Source organism: Apteryx mantelli, chromosome 3 (assembly GCF_036417845.1).
Source record: "Apteryx mantelli isolate bAptMan1 chromosome 3, bAptMan1.hap1, whole genome shotgun sequence".
In the NCBI taxonomy this organism is placed as follows: Eukaryota; Metazoa; Chordata; class Aves; order Apterygiformes; family Apterygidae; genus Apteryx; species Apteryx mantelli.
The window spans coordinates 23,303,255-23,320,442 of NC_089980.1; the positions used below are offsets into that span (position 1 = coordinate 23,303,255).

The following is a 17,188-nucleotide window of genomic DNA, read 5'->3' on the forward strand; positions in this document are numbered from 1 at the left end:
CAAACATTTCTGTTAAGTGCTGTGCACCAACATGGAAAAAGTGTATTTTTTTAAAAATCCTAATAAAAACAAATCAGAAGTTAATGTAGTTCCAATTGAACAATTTTTAAAGATATGTTTAAAATACTACACATTTATAAAATAAAAAAGTTAAAACGGTGTTCTGTAAATAATTAGTAAAACAAGTGAAAATAAATACGAGACCCAAAGTTCTTATGTTTTTAATGTAATATAGCAAAGAAATTTTAACTACTTAATATAATCCGAGGAGAGTAACAAAAATCCAGAAAGTTTAAGAACGCAATCCTTTGAAACATTTAATATCAGTCCATAGCAAATAGTCATTACATACCAAAAGCTCTAAGTGTTAACTAGTTCCACCACAACTCCATATAAATCTTGACAATTTAGAAATCTTGAGATCAACAATAAAGTTCTTTTCTTGATCTCTACAGCTTGGTTTGTAAGTACATACATGCTTTGAGGATCCATTTTGTCCCATATGTTTTCAAGGAGCCAATGACTTTTTCCATCTGTGCCTAAAAATGTTAAGATTCAAATCTAGCACATTACCCTAACAATGAAAAATGTTTAAGAAAAAGATGGGGCACAATGAATTTCAAATTTATAAAAATATACTGATATTAACCAAAAGCTTCGGGTCAAAGGACACTTCACATACACACGACTTAAAGTATGCAGTAAAACATGACAAGTACCTAGAACGTTTGGTTCTATGTCTGTTTATGTAACGCACACGCATGCACACACACATTCATACCAGATGGGAGGAACACTCTCGCAGACGTTTTATTGAATCCAGACAATCTGGATTAATAGACAAAAAACTTGTCTACAGTTTATTTCAACAACTAGAGGCAGCTACTGCAGCAGTAGTTCAAAACTGCACACTTCAATTAAGTCCACCCTGTTTAAAAAAGTGTCAGAGTTAATGAGTTTTTTTTCTAAACATCATTAAAAGTAGCAGTTTTCAAAATTAAGTATGGCAGCTGAAAATGGACTCAAGCCAATGTGGAAAAGAGGAGGAGGAGGAGGTAAAAAGGAGGTTTACCCCATTATGGGATGGATGTTCCCCTTAATAGTTGTCTCAAAAAAACAAAACAAAAAAATACACAGGTGTATTTTGGGGCTAAAGATGTGACCAAGCTATTGAAAGTGCATTTTTTTTCTCCTCCCCCTTAAGTTACAGTAGTTTGTCTGTTGGCCAGTAAATCCTGCTTTATATATTCATTCCTCTTTCTCTACCTCCCTCCCCATTTGGGTCTACAACATCTCCCCTCAAATCAGGGCTAATCATAGGAGTCCTGGTTTCCATGAAGAAATATCTTACTAAGGAAGCCTTGCAAATTGATTTTGGGTGGGAGCATCATTTATCAGAGTAAGGAGATACAACTAGACACAAACTCCCAAGAGCAAACTGAGTTTTTATTAAATATTACCTGCTTGAAACCAAGTTGAGAAGTAACTGGCAAGACCTGGGTAGGTTTCTAGCTTGCATCTTTGCTCTAATCCTAAAAAGAAGTTATTTTAAGTTGGAGAACTTTAGAAGAGACAGAGGGAATTTGAAACAAGTGTCCTGCGTCCATTGTGCCTCCCTGCCCGCCCTCCATCCCACCCTGGACAGATCTATCATCACTGCTTTTCCCTTCTGTGCTCCATTGTCCCTTGAAAATTACTTACCTGAACAGCTAAAGAACATTCAGATAAATAAAATGCTTCAGCATAACTTGTTAAAGATCTGCCTTGCCAATAACCTGTAGCTACTAGCTTACCAAAAAAAGCTAAAAAAGAAGTACACGCGTACAGTATTTTCCTCTCTAAAGTCATAGGTCTGTTTACTAGAAATACAGTAATTCATTGCAGATGTGTTTATTCCAACCTTAGACTCCAGCCTATGAACATTTTTAAGCACATGGAAAGCGACATGTTGCAAATGAGCAAACTTATTAATTTTCCCCCCCGTAGTCTCATTTTAGTCTGTGCGCAAAAAGTATTGGTACTTTTCAGTTCACGCATTGTGAATACCTGACATGTTAAAAACAGTTTAAGTTCCTCTTTAATCTCGAGGTGAAAATGGTAGTCATTACCACTGGATCTATAACGCGAGTTTACTGTGGGACCAAGTGCTGTGGCAAAATGAAGACTAGTCTCACCTTTCCCTCATTCTCTGCACATCACCTGTAAGAAGCAGATATCTATGCAATACGCTGTTATTCAGACACTCCGGAGATAGTGCCATCTCTCCGATTAAAGGAGCTCTCCTTCATATTGCATTGTTGTGCCACAAAACTAAACTAAAGCAGAGCTATCAGAACATGTGCTTCTCCCAAGCTCTGCTGCTGAATACCTGAAGTGTATTTTAGAGGTACATACTAAGTCCAGAAGAGAAGCCCCAGAACAGCGGGGCAGTATTTTGGCAAAAGTATTAAGTTTAAGCTTCTGGTTACAATGCACTGCAGTGGAAAGTGGGTATCCTCCAGTATATCCTCCCACACAGCTTTTACCAGATAAAGAGTCTCACTTTGTTTTGTGTATGGCCACCACATTAAAACGCCTGTTCAAGTGCATATTAGACTTTAAATCTAAGCTTGAGATTTGACCCAGCCTTCGCTATCTGCTTGAAGTTCCCTTTCAAGTCCCATGAGTATGGGGTGAGCAAGTAGTGCCAGACCATTGTATTTAAGGGACAACCAAAAAATAAAAATAAAATAAAATAAAGGATTGTTCTTCTCCATCACTTACTCTCCCTAAATAATGTTTTGTTTAAAAACATGTTCCAGAACAAGAGTATACTGGGGTAATTTCCAAAGATTCACACACTAGCACTGCTTATGAATTGTACCATGTTTTGAATATATAAAACACCGTTTACAATTTAGGCATTCAATGTTTATTTAAAACCAAAAGGTTTAGCTTACTAGAATTTGATGTTGGGAAAGCTGTCCGTTTCCCCGCAACACCAATGCCACAGGACCAAGACTAATCTTATGCTGTCAGAAATGCTGCCAACTAACAGGAGAAACAATTTCCTCTAAAGTCAGCTAACAGACTACAAATCAGTCCCTTGTTCTAAATTTATCCATGTATACCCAGTCCTGTAGGATGGTAGTTGCTATCTAAGAAATTCACCTTAATTTTAAGAAGTTTAAGACAAATGAATTAGATTAAAGATAACAACGTGAAGCTCTTACTCCATTTTGGAAGTATCAAGACAGACAGGAATATGTCAGATTCAGGGCTGGTCTCAACAAGAATATTGGAACCTTAAACAACGTTTAAGATTACACACGAGGCAAGAAAAAACCCACCTGATGGCTGGAATCTAAAATCTGACCTGCTAAGTTTCACTTTGTTTTTCTAGGAAAGAAAAAAGGGACTGTTTATGTTAAACACCACATTCCCATTCAAAGTGGCTCTGCTTCTCTTCCCAGGAGCTCTGGCAAACCTTCCCCCCCACACACACACATCGCTAACAAGGACACTAGTTTTATTGTCTCATTGAAGGACGCAGCCCACACTTCTCTTGCTGTCATTCTTGGTGACATGCCTTTCCCTGCTCCCTCTTCACTTCGTAGCAGCACCAACACAACCTGTCTACTCAACGTGGGAAGAGGGAGTCCAATACCATTCCATAACGAACGTGTGTAGTGCAGCAGCACAGGGATGCCAGGCCATCTGTTTATTCTGAGAAGAATAAATACTTAAGTTATAAATGTCTTTCTCTTTTTAAACATGGGATATTAGTGCAACTGTTCCTCAGTGTGTCAAGATGTTCACAGCACCAGCTTTCAGCAAGGTCTAGGAGAGACATTTAAATCTGTAAACTTAAAAGGATATTCTCAAAAAGAAAATCTATACATCTTTGTTTATCAAATAATAAAGTTTTCAATCATAATACAAGTGCTGAATTATGATTTGGGTGTTAACTACTTTAAAAGATGTTAACTCTTCCCTCCAGGTGTAGTCTACCTTTTCCCAGCATTGTTGCTTGTATTTATATAATCTTAAAACAAAACCAAAACACCTTGTCCTGTTTACAGTCTTAGTTTGGTGGTGCACTCTGAATGCTTTTGCTTCTAAATAACACAGTTTTTCTGTTAAGATGAACAGTCAGTTTCTCCTTCTAGAACAAGTTTCACTGCCTATGTAAAGCTCCTTCCAGCCACTGCTTTTGACACTCTGAAAGAGCATCAGTTATACTGCATTTCACAACACTTCTTAGATTGTTTTAATTCCAAATGTATACAAATGAAGTCGCTTTAATCCTATAAATAATTTATTTTTAAAAAATTGTGCTGTTTACCCCTCTGCAGGGCAACGAGCTATGTGAAAAGTACAAAACTTTTTGTCAAATGTGATATTGAGAGTGCTTTTGACATAGTTCATTGGTTTATCATCTCAATTTATATATACTGCGCAACGGGCAAGGCTAGAATCCATGAACCAAGCTGCAAAGATCTCAAGCTAAGTAAGGCGGAGAGAGATTTGAGAAACAAGAGAAGGAAATACTTTCTTATCCAATGTATACTCTTCAGACTAAAGCACTCTTTCTATCAAGCCTTCTAAACTGTTAAATAAAGTGTTCCAAACAAGCATTTAAACTTCATTACACAGAAGAGCAACAAGAACAGTAGCCTGCCAGACAAAAAGGCAGGAGGGAAAAATATATATACTGAGTTCAATGGTTAGCCTGAATGTAGCACAGTTCTTCACAACCGATGGGGGGGGTAATTTCAACACGGTGTCCAACAACGTTCTAACGACGTGCTTCATCTCGACTGGTTACTATGAAGCAAGGTGGTAAATGTTTGGCCCCAATCGGGCTTCAGAAATGGTTCTTTTTCATGACGAGCATGTCTGTCCAGCTATCAATCATGTTTGTTTGCACCAAATCCCAAGCCATTTAAAATACGACTAATTAAGTTAAACTGAAGTCGTCTGCTCCAAATTCGCCATCAACTATCCATGCTACTGCATTCCTCTGAGCAAAAACAAAAATACAAAAGAAAGAAATCACATCTTGAAGAACTCACCAACAGTTAATAATTTCTATCATAAGGTCATTAATACAGTGCATACACAGAAGTTTTGCTGAACATGCTTTAGTTAATGGTGCTCATCTTTACAGTGCAACCAAACCACATGCTAAAAATAGCCTATTTTAGACACTATTATTCATATTCATTTAAAGATTAATTCAGCATGTTAGCTGCTAGTACACAAGAGTTCTCTCTTCCAAAAAGAGACCAATAAAAAACACACATTTGCATTCAAGTTGCAGTGGAGTACGCTAATTACAGAGCTGCCTGTCATCCCTTCAAGACTCCTAAACTGTTAGACATTCCTCCATGCACCTAAGCCTTGGCTGTAGATACACTGCTATGAGAAATCCAGAGTTCCTACTGGTTCGATTTTTATTGAGTTTCCAACTGATTTTCTGGAGGAACCAGGAAAGAGTAAGCAGGCATGTAACTGGGGGGAAAAAAATAAAAATAACTGGAGGGCAGGAGCTGAGTCCTTACAGCTGCATTTGAAGTTTTACAAACAGGAGATTGGCCAGCCTGATCCACTTAGTCCAACGCCAGAAGCAGATGCCTCTGAAAGCGTGAGAGCAGGGAAAGGAGGTCATTCTTCCCCCTAGTCTCCTTCCAGCCTCCAGCCATTTTCCCCTAAGGGGCACTCTGAACTGGAGGGGTTAGGCACCTAGGAGCACTCAATGGCTTTCTCTTGCATTACTTCATCCAGGTTCCTCTTGAACTCGCATCCACACTTAGTGTCCATAACACCCTGTGGCAATGGGATATACTGTGTTTCGTTTTGGTCTACTGTAAGTTTTTAACGCAAGATGAACGTGTTAGTCACAGGAGCCTATCAAACAACAGAACAACCCCAAGCAGTAATCCTCTTAAGAGTTCGGGGGGTGGGTAGGGAGGGCTGGGGGGGAAAAAAAAAAAAAAAAAAAAAAATCAGCGTGCATTTGGACACTGGAACGAATAACACTCATTTAACAAGCATCTTGCTCCTGGACATAGTGGGATCTAATGGTCAGGAAACAATCCGTGGCATATCAGCTTTTAAGGTGCAAACGCTTCAGTCTCCAGACTTTGGAGATTCCTTTTGGAAGCATTACAATAGCATTATTCAATTTCCAGTGCGGTTGGAATATATTATTTACATTTTTAATAATGTATGTACTTAAAGCATTAGCGGCAACATTTTTGAGAAGTCTGCATAAATAAATATAATCCTGAGGTTTCAGTGACACCACGGTTTGCTATAAGGCCATGTCAGAAATTTGAGTATCATTTTGGAAACACTGTTTTCTTTTTATTCCACAAACATAAATAACTTGGATAAAAATCAAAAGTCATAAGTGGGTTTTTTTGTTTGTTTGTTTTTTTTTTAGTAAAAGTAATGATTCTACCCAAGACTTAAAAGCATTTTTCTATTTTATTTATGGCAAAGAAAACCCACTGAACCAGCTGCAGTTTTAGTGATTAGAAAAAATATATATGTATACACATACATACATATATATGTATGTATGTATATAAGGGTTTTGTTTGTTTGTTTTGTTTTTTACCTTCAATATCCTGGTTGTCTACGAAAGGCGCTGGTCCCCATATTCTAACAGTGCCGTCGTCGGAGGCGCTGGCCATCATGGATGGAATCTGCGGGTTCCAGCTCACACAGTTAACAGTACGTGTGTGCCCTGTCAGCTCCGCAATTGGCAGCTCACTACGCTTGTGCCAAATATATACTTTGTGATCTAAATAAAATACGCATTTTAAGAAACACAATGAGAAAAACATTGCTCTGAACAGACCACTTCGTCACGTCAAATCGCACTTGCACACAACAAGCTCTCAGCAACTAAAATATCATTAATGTTGTAAATTCTAAACCCCACTTATGTTGCATGTGCATCAGCACTGATGAGATTTTTTTTTTTTCCTTTCCTAAAAGTGACCAAAACAATATGGGCAAAGCTCCTCCACTAACAGGCACATCCCTCTTAAGACTTGCAAGTCTGCCAAGTCTGGCATTTGAAGAAAAACATTTGACTACAATGCAAATAAGCCAATGCATGGCTAAAAAAAACAAACTGAGCTACTCTAAAATTAAGGATATGGAATTATAACCTTATCCAAAAGGAAGGCTTGCAGAATTATTTCTTTTAACAATCACGTTTAAGTGCATTATAAAACTATGTGTTCTAAGGCAGAATATCTTTGAACAACCATTTGTTGATGAGTAATAGATAAGGTCACAGCTCTGTAGTTAATGAAATTTGTTTTGGTACCAAAGACTTAAAAATATTCCAGTGAAAGTGCAAACTGAGAAGTAGAGGGGTGGCAACTAAGCCTAAAGCCTCAAATCTATTACTGACAGTCTTGGAAAGCAATTAATACTTGCGTGATACTTAAAGATACGAATTCCTACATATTAAAGGAGATGCAATGAACAGCCCTACAGGTCTTCTTTTGTGCTAGGAAGCTTTTAATTATTTCTAGTGACACATGAGAACAGTGAACCAGTCAAACATTCCACTGCAATTTTTAGAAAAGTGTTACTGCTTTATAACCACCTATATTTAAGAATAACTGACTCGAAATAAAGAATTTTTTTCCAACTGTAGATTAGCAGCCTTTAACAAACCTGTGAGTTGACCTCTCTAGGAATGTCTTTGGAGTCTTCCAAATGGAGCTATATACACTGAACAAGTGTGTATTACTAGTTATATACAAAAGCCTAGTATTTAATCCTAGCAAATCAAGGGAAGTACTTTAATCTGTTTGAACGGGTTTAATGCAGAGGTCATTCTGAAGCCTTGACAAAACCATCTTCCTCTATTCCTCCTCCCAGCCCCTTACAAAACAAACTTGCTCTCTGACCTACCTGCTAGAACAGCATCATGGAATCATGTGATAACTCAATTGTCTTCTGCTGAATCAGCTCATTTGAGTAAAATACCTCTACAGTGTTTGTATGGATGCAAATGTTCTGGTTGTGCTTACATTCCACTCACGATTTCAAGAGACTACATATCCACGCTATTCATCAAATAAGACAATTCACTCTCTGCTTAAACACTGGACACGCAAGCCTCTGCTGTCTGGGAGAATCAAAGCCTAAACACAAACCAGTATTTTGGTGCTTGTCAGAATGCGTGTATTATGGTTTGGAAAAAACAAGTTAGCTAGATTAAGGCAGCAGTCAATTTCCCTCTCAGAAAGACAGACCTCCATTTTCTTCCTATTGATGCAAGCATTAGAAAAAAGCCTATCTAGCTGACACCACACTGTCTTAAATTTAAGAAGCTATGACCATTTAATTTGTTACTTTTTTTTTGCACATAGAGAGACTTTCACAGCAACCACGTTTGCAACAATTCAGTGCAAAGAGACAGTCCAAATCTAAGTAAGGTACCATCAGCTTCAACTACAGCTGGGTACTTTTTTTTTTTTTTTTTTTTTTTTTTAAAGACAGCAAAAATTTAAAAAAGCTGTTCTTAAGATGATGACTTGGATAAATTCATTAACACATTCACGTCACACAAAACAGTAGGTCACAAGCAAACTGCCCACAAAGGGAGGAGAAAAAAAAAAAAGATTGGTGCACTGTAGCGTCCACACCCATACATGCACATCATCAGTATAGCTCAACACATGTATCCTGAACTTCCTGGTACTCAAGCCCCACACCAGGAATCTGCCTCAAAGAGGAAGAGGTTGACACTGGATTGGAGATGCTGTCCTTCAGTCATTATCTTCCATGGGGTATGGTCGGGGGGGGAAACTTGGTTTAATTTTAGATGTATCTGGATATTTTCCAAAAAAAGGATAGTAATATTGTCCCTTTATCCTGACCAACAGTTCCTATTTCTTAACAGCTTTGAGTTACTTAGTACAGACATTTATTACTTATCTATTGAGTGCAATTCTTAGCTTGAATCCATAGGCTTGAATCTTAAGTGACCTCCAAGGGAGGTGATGGCACTATGTCAGCAACAGAACCAAACCAATTCAAGATACATAGCATTAACTAATTTCTACTCTTGCTACAGACAGTTGAAGAAGAAGACATCACAAAGCCTTTGATTGCCATGAAACCCTACCAGAAAGACTATGTCAACAACTGCTTAATTGGAGACTACTCCTTTCATAATTAAGGTGACAACTCTATTGAAATTAAAATAATCTGGCCACATCTATCTTCAACAGGCCAATGAAGCTGTTACTTGCAAGAAAAAGTATTTTTGATTCAAACCATGAGCCTAAGTGTCACACCACACACACAAAAACAAACTTTAGAATACTCCACCCACTTAATTAAAACTATGCAGATGTTCTTTGCCTTAGAGGAGCAAGACAAAAGATTCATTAATGCTTTCTACTCAAAAGATTTTTTCTGCTAGCACACTTATTTTTTGAAGTATGCAACAATCTCATTGCTCCTCAAACTGCTATTTAATGAACCAGTTGCTTGCTTTTAGAGATGACAGCTGCTGGCAAGAGCATTATAAAAGTAGGCATAGGAAGTAAGTGATGTGCCAGTTCTCTGCACAAAGGGGGATGATGTTACCTTCACTGCCACTCGCGATAAAGTCTTCATTATGACCTCCAAAACACGAGTGAATTGTGTAAAATCCTTGTGTAACACCTTGATACTTTCTCACTAAAACTCTGTCTTGTAAGTCCCATAAGTGAACTCCCTGGGAATAAAAAGTATAGAGGATGTTATCATTAAACATTATCCATTGTGTTCTTTTGAAATATTTAAAACAATGAAAAATGATCAAAGTACACTACTTCAGCCAACTTCAGTAGTGTTACTAGCTCAAGAGAGTAAAACTGAACAGATACCAAATTACTAGCTTAAATTTCCATTCTGTAGTCCCTTCTATTTCAAAAGCTTCTGTTCTTATTCAAGGTTTAAAAAAAAAACCAAACACCAAAAAACAACCCCAAAAAGCCCCTAATTCTCAAAACAAATAAACAAAACTCCTTCTACAGGTAAAGGCTGTGAGATATCAACATGCCTCAAACCCTTGCTGTACCTGGCTTCCCAATATTATACTCAGATGTTAATATTCAACAGTATATATTTCATAGTATCGAACTCTTGACTATAAACCAACTTGAAAATCATGATTAGGAACAAGATCACCTTCTTGTCAGAGAACGTCATACTGTATTTGTGAGCATTAAGGCCTTCGTATTATGTGAAATGCAACTGGTTAATATCAAACATCTCAAGCTCCATCAAAACATTGGAAAAGGGTTACTGATTGCAAACAAGTTTATTTGTGCTTCTGTTTATTGTCACCAACTCACCTGAGTTGCTACATTTAACAAAGCTAAACGGCCATTTTTTGAAATAGTAAATGACATAATAGGGTGATCTTCTTGTACTCTGAAATTACAAAATGCATCAGTGTTAAAAGTACGCTTAACCAAACAATAACACAACATCAAAAACAAAAGGTACACCCTGTTTCTGCAATATTATCAGGGAAAGACAGTTTTGAATTTGAAACTGCATTTGAAATTAGGTATGTCTTTACTCCAATACAAGCTAGGTCTGCAACAGTTTGCTTACTTTATGCTGAATCCCAAGACTGAAAAGGACTTTAGACCTCAAATCCAACCCAGCTTCAAGGCAGATCTAAAATGTGTCAGGAATTGTGAGGTATAAAGAAGATTCTCAATGACCAAGATGTAGAAACATACACAAGAAACCTACTCCAGTGCTTAGAAAGTTGTTTCTGATACCTGACCTTATCCTCCTTGCTGCAATTCACACTCACTAATTCTTGTTCCATACTATGTTCCTTTTAATACTGAGGGCATTGTAAGAACTTATTTCCCATTCTGCCCCACAACCCCATCCTTAATCTTCTTCTCACAATAAGAACCAGGCATTCAAAACTGAAGAAAAAGGTAGTTACATGTTCCTGTCTGTAAGATCCTCAAAGTTATAACCCCGAATTCGCTGGTGTGTGTCCGATGCTAGAACAGTTTTCCCATCACTCAAGCACCAAAGGCATTGTACTCTCACCCCTTCCCAGGAGTCAAGGAGATTACCATCTAAATCCTGATCAGAGGAGAGAGAGAAAAAGAACTGTTAGTCTTGGATTTCTGACAAGTTCTGTGACAAGTATTTTTTTTTTGTCTTCTGTTCACACAGTTGCTACAGAAAGCGCTATTAGCCTGCAACAGAGACAACTTAATAGATTAGGGCATGCCTTGTGTTAACTGAGGGCTTTTGTAGATACCTGTCCCGGACAACTGAGAATCCATTTCTCCACTTATTTTCCATGCCTGATAATGTACAGCCTACCTCAGGTCAGGGAACAGATCTGCAGCCTCACCTCTGTGGGGACTGAGCTTTGCATATTGTGTTATTATCCAGGGCACTGACTCAGATAACAGGTAATGCAGAGTATGGGCAAAACTGTGGACCACCATTCAAAACTAACACTACTCAAGTAATGAGGTTTGTTTTGAATTTCCATTTATGCTAAGCAAAGACAGCATGCAAAAACTAAGATGACATAGTCAAAATTCTATGGAATGCACAACTTCTGCGGGCAAAGGCACTGTTTTTTAATTAATGTATTTTCCAGAGCACCTATGAAAAAAAGATTCCCAGACCACAAGTTCTCTTTTAGGCAGAGGAATCTCTCTATAACAGCTGCTTGAGCCCTTCTAACTGCTACAAAAAAATAAAAGTGCTGCTGGAATACTAGCATTAATGTACTGCTTCCTTTGAATTAAAGGATCAGAAGATTTTTTTTTAATATAGATAAACTCCAATTTGTGAAGATTAACTTAATTTTTAGCACGTGCATGCACAGACACAAAGAGAGAGAGAGAAAGCCTTGAAAAATATGAGCCTCAGATTTGACTGTGACAAAACTTTCACTTCTAGCTTTGTTTTCAATGGGACAGATGCAGAGTACTTACACACTGATAGAATTGTCCACGCTGACCCCCTGTTACAAAGCGTTTCCCATCAGGATTCCAGGCCACACTTGTTAAACTGTCTTCATGAGATTGGCTCATCTTTGTCCTCAGCTCCCCAGTCTGCAAAATAAACAAAGACAGCGTGGCCTTATACCATCCAGCAGAACCTTCTCCCCAAAGGCATGGATGAGTTCCTGACACGCATAGCGTTTGGAGGTACATACATTTCACATTAACTAGAACTAAAAAGAAACATGAATCTATGAATACTATTGAAACATGAATCTATGAATACTGTTGAAACGCTCAATAGAAAGGTCACCTCCAGCGACCTCAGATTTGATTTAGGGATTTTTTTTTTTTTGTGTGCGTGTGCCTCAAATCAGGAGAGATGAAGTACATAGCAGGTGTGTCAGAAAACTCAAAGAAAATGATTAAAAAAGAGGAATTAAAAGAAGTTGGAGGAAAATGCAAGAGATGAGCAATAAGAGATGAGAAAAATACGAAAAATGAGGAGGCAGGAGGAGACCAAAAGAACTACGGAGGTGAGAAAAACAGATTTTAGTAAAAAGGGGGAGTACCAGAGTCTTTAGAACATTTTCCTTCCTGAGCTGAAGCTCTCCATGCCAAAATTTAGCTTTCATCCCTAAATTATAATGCTACTGCTCCACCAGACATAGAGACCCAATAAACGGCTTACCACCGCCAAAACAGTAAGTGCTTATTTCCTCTCCCTTGTGCCAGCTCTGGTGCTCTTCATTGAGCCAATTTAATTAATTAAAACAGCAGAAAAGTATTCAAAGGGTGAAAAAGAGAAACAATTTTGTTTTAGGAAACTAAATTATTTCAGAGTCCAAGACAGCACAAGAGAGACTATAGAGCCAGCAACAGAGGCAGGGGAAGCCTTTATACCAACTCAGCTGCCCATAATAATCAACAGCAAAATAGGGTTTTCAAATTCATGGAGGAAATGGCCAAATTCTGTAGTGTTTGATGGAAAAAAATTCTGAAATTGTGAATTTAAGCCTCTGTAGACTCTTCTCTAATATTATTGGGAGGGTTACACAAGGTGAAAAATAGCTTAGCTCCCCTTTAGATAATACTTCCACCCTTTGTTTTTCTTTAGTTTCCTCCGTTATTGTCTTCAGTAGCTCTCTAAGGCCCCATGGATTTAATTCACCTCTTAAAAATGATCAGTAACCAGATACACTAATCTTATGGGTACAGAATTTGTAGGCTGTTGTAGTTTGCTTTCATTTTTCAAAAAAGGGAGAAAGAAAGATCAGTCTTCTTTACATTCACACCTTTGTACAGCAAGCTTTCTGAAGTGACTTCCTCTATGGTTACATATTTAAGTATTTGAACAAAATCAGCAGGCTGACCATGAAGTTTTATTTTTACTCTTGGGCACCACTTACTTGTACATTCCAGAGCCAAAGTTCAGAACAATCATCTGGGCCACAGGCAACAAGATAGTTGTCATCTGGACTCCAAGCAATGTAAGAGACCCCATACGCATGACCTTCTAACGTCTTAAGCAGTTTTAGCTGATGAGTATCCTGAAACAAGAGAGGGATTCTGTTAAGACAATGCAGATGAACTCCTACAAGATTTCACATGCACAGTATGTCCAAGTACGGCACAGGAAACATGCACTGTGCAACTTGGCACCTGATTTTTTTGTTTGTTTTTTAAAGAAGTCACATGAGTTCGTTCTTACTCAAAAAGTAGTTGCTAGTTTACCGCGTAGAGCCATAAAAAGAAAGCAAAGCATGCAAAGCAAAAATACTAAGTATTCTGTTCTAATCTTCCGTAATTCTGAACTTGGAACTCGCAAAATGTTGTTGGGCACACAGTTTGTATGTCACATAACATTTGATACTATAGGAATCATGCACGCTAGAACAAATGTCTACATTTGCTGGAGCAGAAAAGTACAATTATCCATAGTTTACAGAATGAAGTTACTTCCTTAGAAGTACAGCACAGACATTCTAGAAACCTGCTATGGTTAAGTAGCAGAGCTAGTATCTAAAACCTTCATGAATGCTGAGAAGGAAAAGCCTCCAACTGCTGTGTTTTTATAAACTGAGGGCATCTTATGTGTGCTGGTCAAGCAAGAGGTTTTATGGAAAAATAAGAACACAGCTCAAGCTCTTAATATTTCAGAAGTGCTGCCTACAGCAAGCTGTCCATCTCTTCTGCTAGATTTAGCGGATGAAGAGATGCAAGCATACTTTGTTCACACAGAGTATCTCGTTACCATCTTTGTTCCACAACTATTCTACTGATGCCTTGTCTAAGGAACTTGTCTTTCAAGCAGCTTGTCATCAAAATAAGTAGTGCCAGCTAGCCCTCGCAGAACAACCATATACCAGCTTTCCAAGTACAGAACACACTTCAGTTCAGTATCAGCACTGACACTTTCAACAACAGCATGCATATACAGAAAATAGAACAGAGCCTGCTAAACTCTTCACAATTTTTGTGAAACCTCTTGGAAAAGGGCAAGTAGATTTTTTTTCTTTTTTCTTTGCAGGGGAGAGGAGTTGTATCGCCTGCTTTCCAAAACAGCCTGATTGATTTGCAGATCTAGCTTGATTTCTCAAGTAATCCTTTTTTTGTTTTGTTTTAGCATTAACCAGCAGAGCTCCTCCTAGCTTGGGATTCTAAAGAGAAAGAACGTTGTCAACAGAGAAGCAGAGTGACACAAAGGACCATTTCAGGGGAATCAGCTGAAGGACTTGGTGACTCTCAGCCTGCAGCTTTGATGGTTCTGCTGGCCAGAGAAATTAGATTCCTCAGAAGAATCTTCAAACAATCTTCAACGCACAGAGAAAAATGGACAAGTGAATGGACCTCTTCAAGGCTGCTCTTTCCATTCTACACATTCTTCCTGGTCTGCATTAGACACTGCCACCTGTCTCTAGCTGAATAGGTCTGCACAGAAGTGAAATCATATCTGACATCATCTCACATCCTGGAGCTTGCCTGTGACTGCTGCATTTCTCTTCAGGTCAGGATTAATTGAAGGAACCTGTCACTTCTCCCACACCTCATCTGAGACTCATGAGGAGCAAGATGCATAAGATATTACTCTTCCAAGGGTAGCAACAGCCATGAAAGTCCTCTCTCAAGCTGCTCTCACACTTTTCTCCAGATACAGAATAACTGCAATGCCATGTTTGCCCTCATTAAAAACAGCAGTTAATGTATTTCGGGGGAAGGAAAAAAAAAAAAAGAAAAAAAAGAAAAGCCCCAGTCAATTTACTTCCCAGACTCCACCAAAAGAAATCTCAGAACTTCTCTCTCTTACATACAGCTTTCCAGTTTTTGACATGTAGAAGAAGCTAGACCAACTATTCAGGAATCAACCTAGATCTGCAGTAGTTTATCTCCTTGGCCAAGAAGCCAAAAAGAACTGTCCAAAGCTCTTAGAAAGTGCAGCAAGAAAGAAAGGTTCCTGGAAGGAACAAGTTAAAGGAGAGTGCTCTCACAGAGGATGCATGACAGACAAGGGGATGAGTGTACTGTACCTACCCTTTGGGCTCTAGAGTTACTAGTGCTCAAATAACACACTCCACATACAAACCTAGTTCAGTCAAGATATTATTTAATGCTGCTGAATCTGCACGAGAACCATGAAATGAGCAAAAGAAAATGAAAACAGAAGCATAGGTTAGAGACAACCCAGCAGACATCTAGTTGGGTGTTAAGAAAAGACACAGTATAAAATAAAGAATCAGGAAGAAAATAACACATGAAAATAAGGTCGTTACACACAGGGAGGGATGAGAGAAAGAAAGGAAGAAATGAATTCTCATACATGAAGTATTATGGAGTGTGGAAAGAAAACACCATTCATCTAGAACCATCCTGCCCATTACCAGCCCAGGCAGAGTTTGAAGGATGTTTCCCTATAGCTTATATATACAAATTAGAATAATCTTAAAAATCTAAAGCCTTGAAAATTTGGTAAAATTTATGGTTCAAAAGATATTGTCAACAACTGCTACAGGAAGTAAGAAAAATATGTTCTGGCAAGTGTGAAAATAAACAACTTATGTGGCCTAATGTCATTTATAAGGCTACCTCCTTGAAAGGGTTAAGTTTTATCTGAAGATATTCAAAAACAGAAAATAAAACACTCTCCATGGCTTTCCTACCAACTACTTATTAGAGATTTTGTTCCTTTAGCAGTCCATGGCCAAAAGCATTAGATAAACAAAAATAGATATTTTGTGAATGTTTCAGATTGATTAACTAGAAAGTCTTATAGTGAATTGTTATCTAACATCTAATTGAGATGCCGGGTATTAAAAAACAAATATAAAGAAAGGTGTGCCTCTGCTATCAAGTGACAAGCCAGCTCAGGAAGCACAGCAAAAATATTTGATCCTAATTCATTTATAAGTTCTCAGTTTATTAAAAAAAGGCAGATCATTTCCTAAATAAACTACAAGAGTCAGATAATGCTGCTGTTCATCTCTCGGCCCAGAACACACTAGCTCCAGCAGCAAATAAACCACAACAGCACCATGCCTGAGGAATCCATAGCACTTGCTGCTTGTTTTCAAGAGCTATATAACAACTATGCACATGGAAGTGGGTTTTAAGTTCTTCCATCTTTCTTAATAGCAAAGGGACTCAAATTATATAGCTTCCTAACCTGTAGCAGGAGAAAAGGATCAGCTTCAGCTCTCAAATTCTTAAAAAAAAAAAGATCATTATGAGACTGCAAACACCTTTCATCTCCCATGTATCACACTAGCTTGTAGATGTGTAGTTAAGAACTAAGAGTTTTATTTCTGATAATGTTTTATAAGCATTGACAACTTCAGAAATTGTGTGCACATGCTCAGGTTTATTAGCTGTTTTCAGTTGTTATGGAACATGGACATACTTTCACCCCATTTCTAGCAGAGTCAATTAAAACAGTCTTAGATTCACTGCTTAAACTTTTTATTTACATAGTAATATATACAGGTAGGAAAGATATCCTACAGCTACAACAAGATTTATATTTCATATAAGAGGAACAGTGCCAATGTTAGTATCAAAAATTAGAAATGCAGTCTGTAAGAAAACGACTGGATATACTTTGATGCGTCAGTAGATTCTGACAGGTGCTTAAATCTTCACCTCAAGCCAAGGCAAATCATACAATGGCAACTAGCATGAAGTGGTAGACTGATGCA

General features: G+C 37.9%; 1 protein-coding gene across 1 annotated transcript in view; it reads right to left on the reverse strand.

Moving 5' to 3' along the window:
• Nucleotides 1–291: 291 nt before the first annotated feature.
• The window catches only part of WDR26 (WD repeat domain 26), a gene marked incomplete at its 5' end in the record, with an annotated part of 33,440 nt that continues 16,543 nt past the window's right edge, over nucleotides 292–17,188 (reverse strand). Inside the window, 7 exons of the mRNA XM_067292916.1 lie at nucleotides 292–5,002; nucleotides 6,605–6,790; nucleotides 9,607–9,736; nucleotides 10,359–10,437; nucleotides 10,973–11,118; nucleotides 11,991–12,110; nucleotides 13,409–13,549. Coding sequence (XP_067149017.1) covers nucleotides 4,977–5,002; nucleotides 6,605–6,790; nucleotides 9,607–9,736; nucleotides 10,359–10,437; nucleotides 10,973–11,118; nucleotides 11,991–12,110; nucleotides 13,409–13,549 — 828 coding nt within the window. The remainder of the gene's footprint in view (nucleotides 5,003–6,604; nucleotides 6,791–9,606; nucleotides 9,737–10,358; nucleotides 10,438–10,972; nucleotides 11,119–11,990; nucleotides 12,111–13,408; nucleotides 13,550–17,188) is intronic.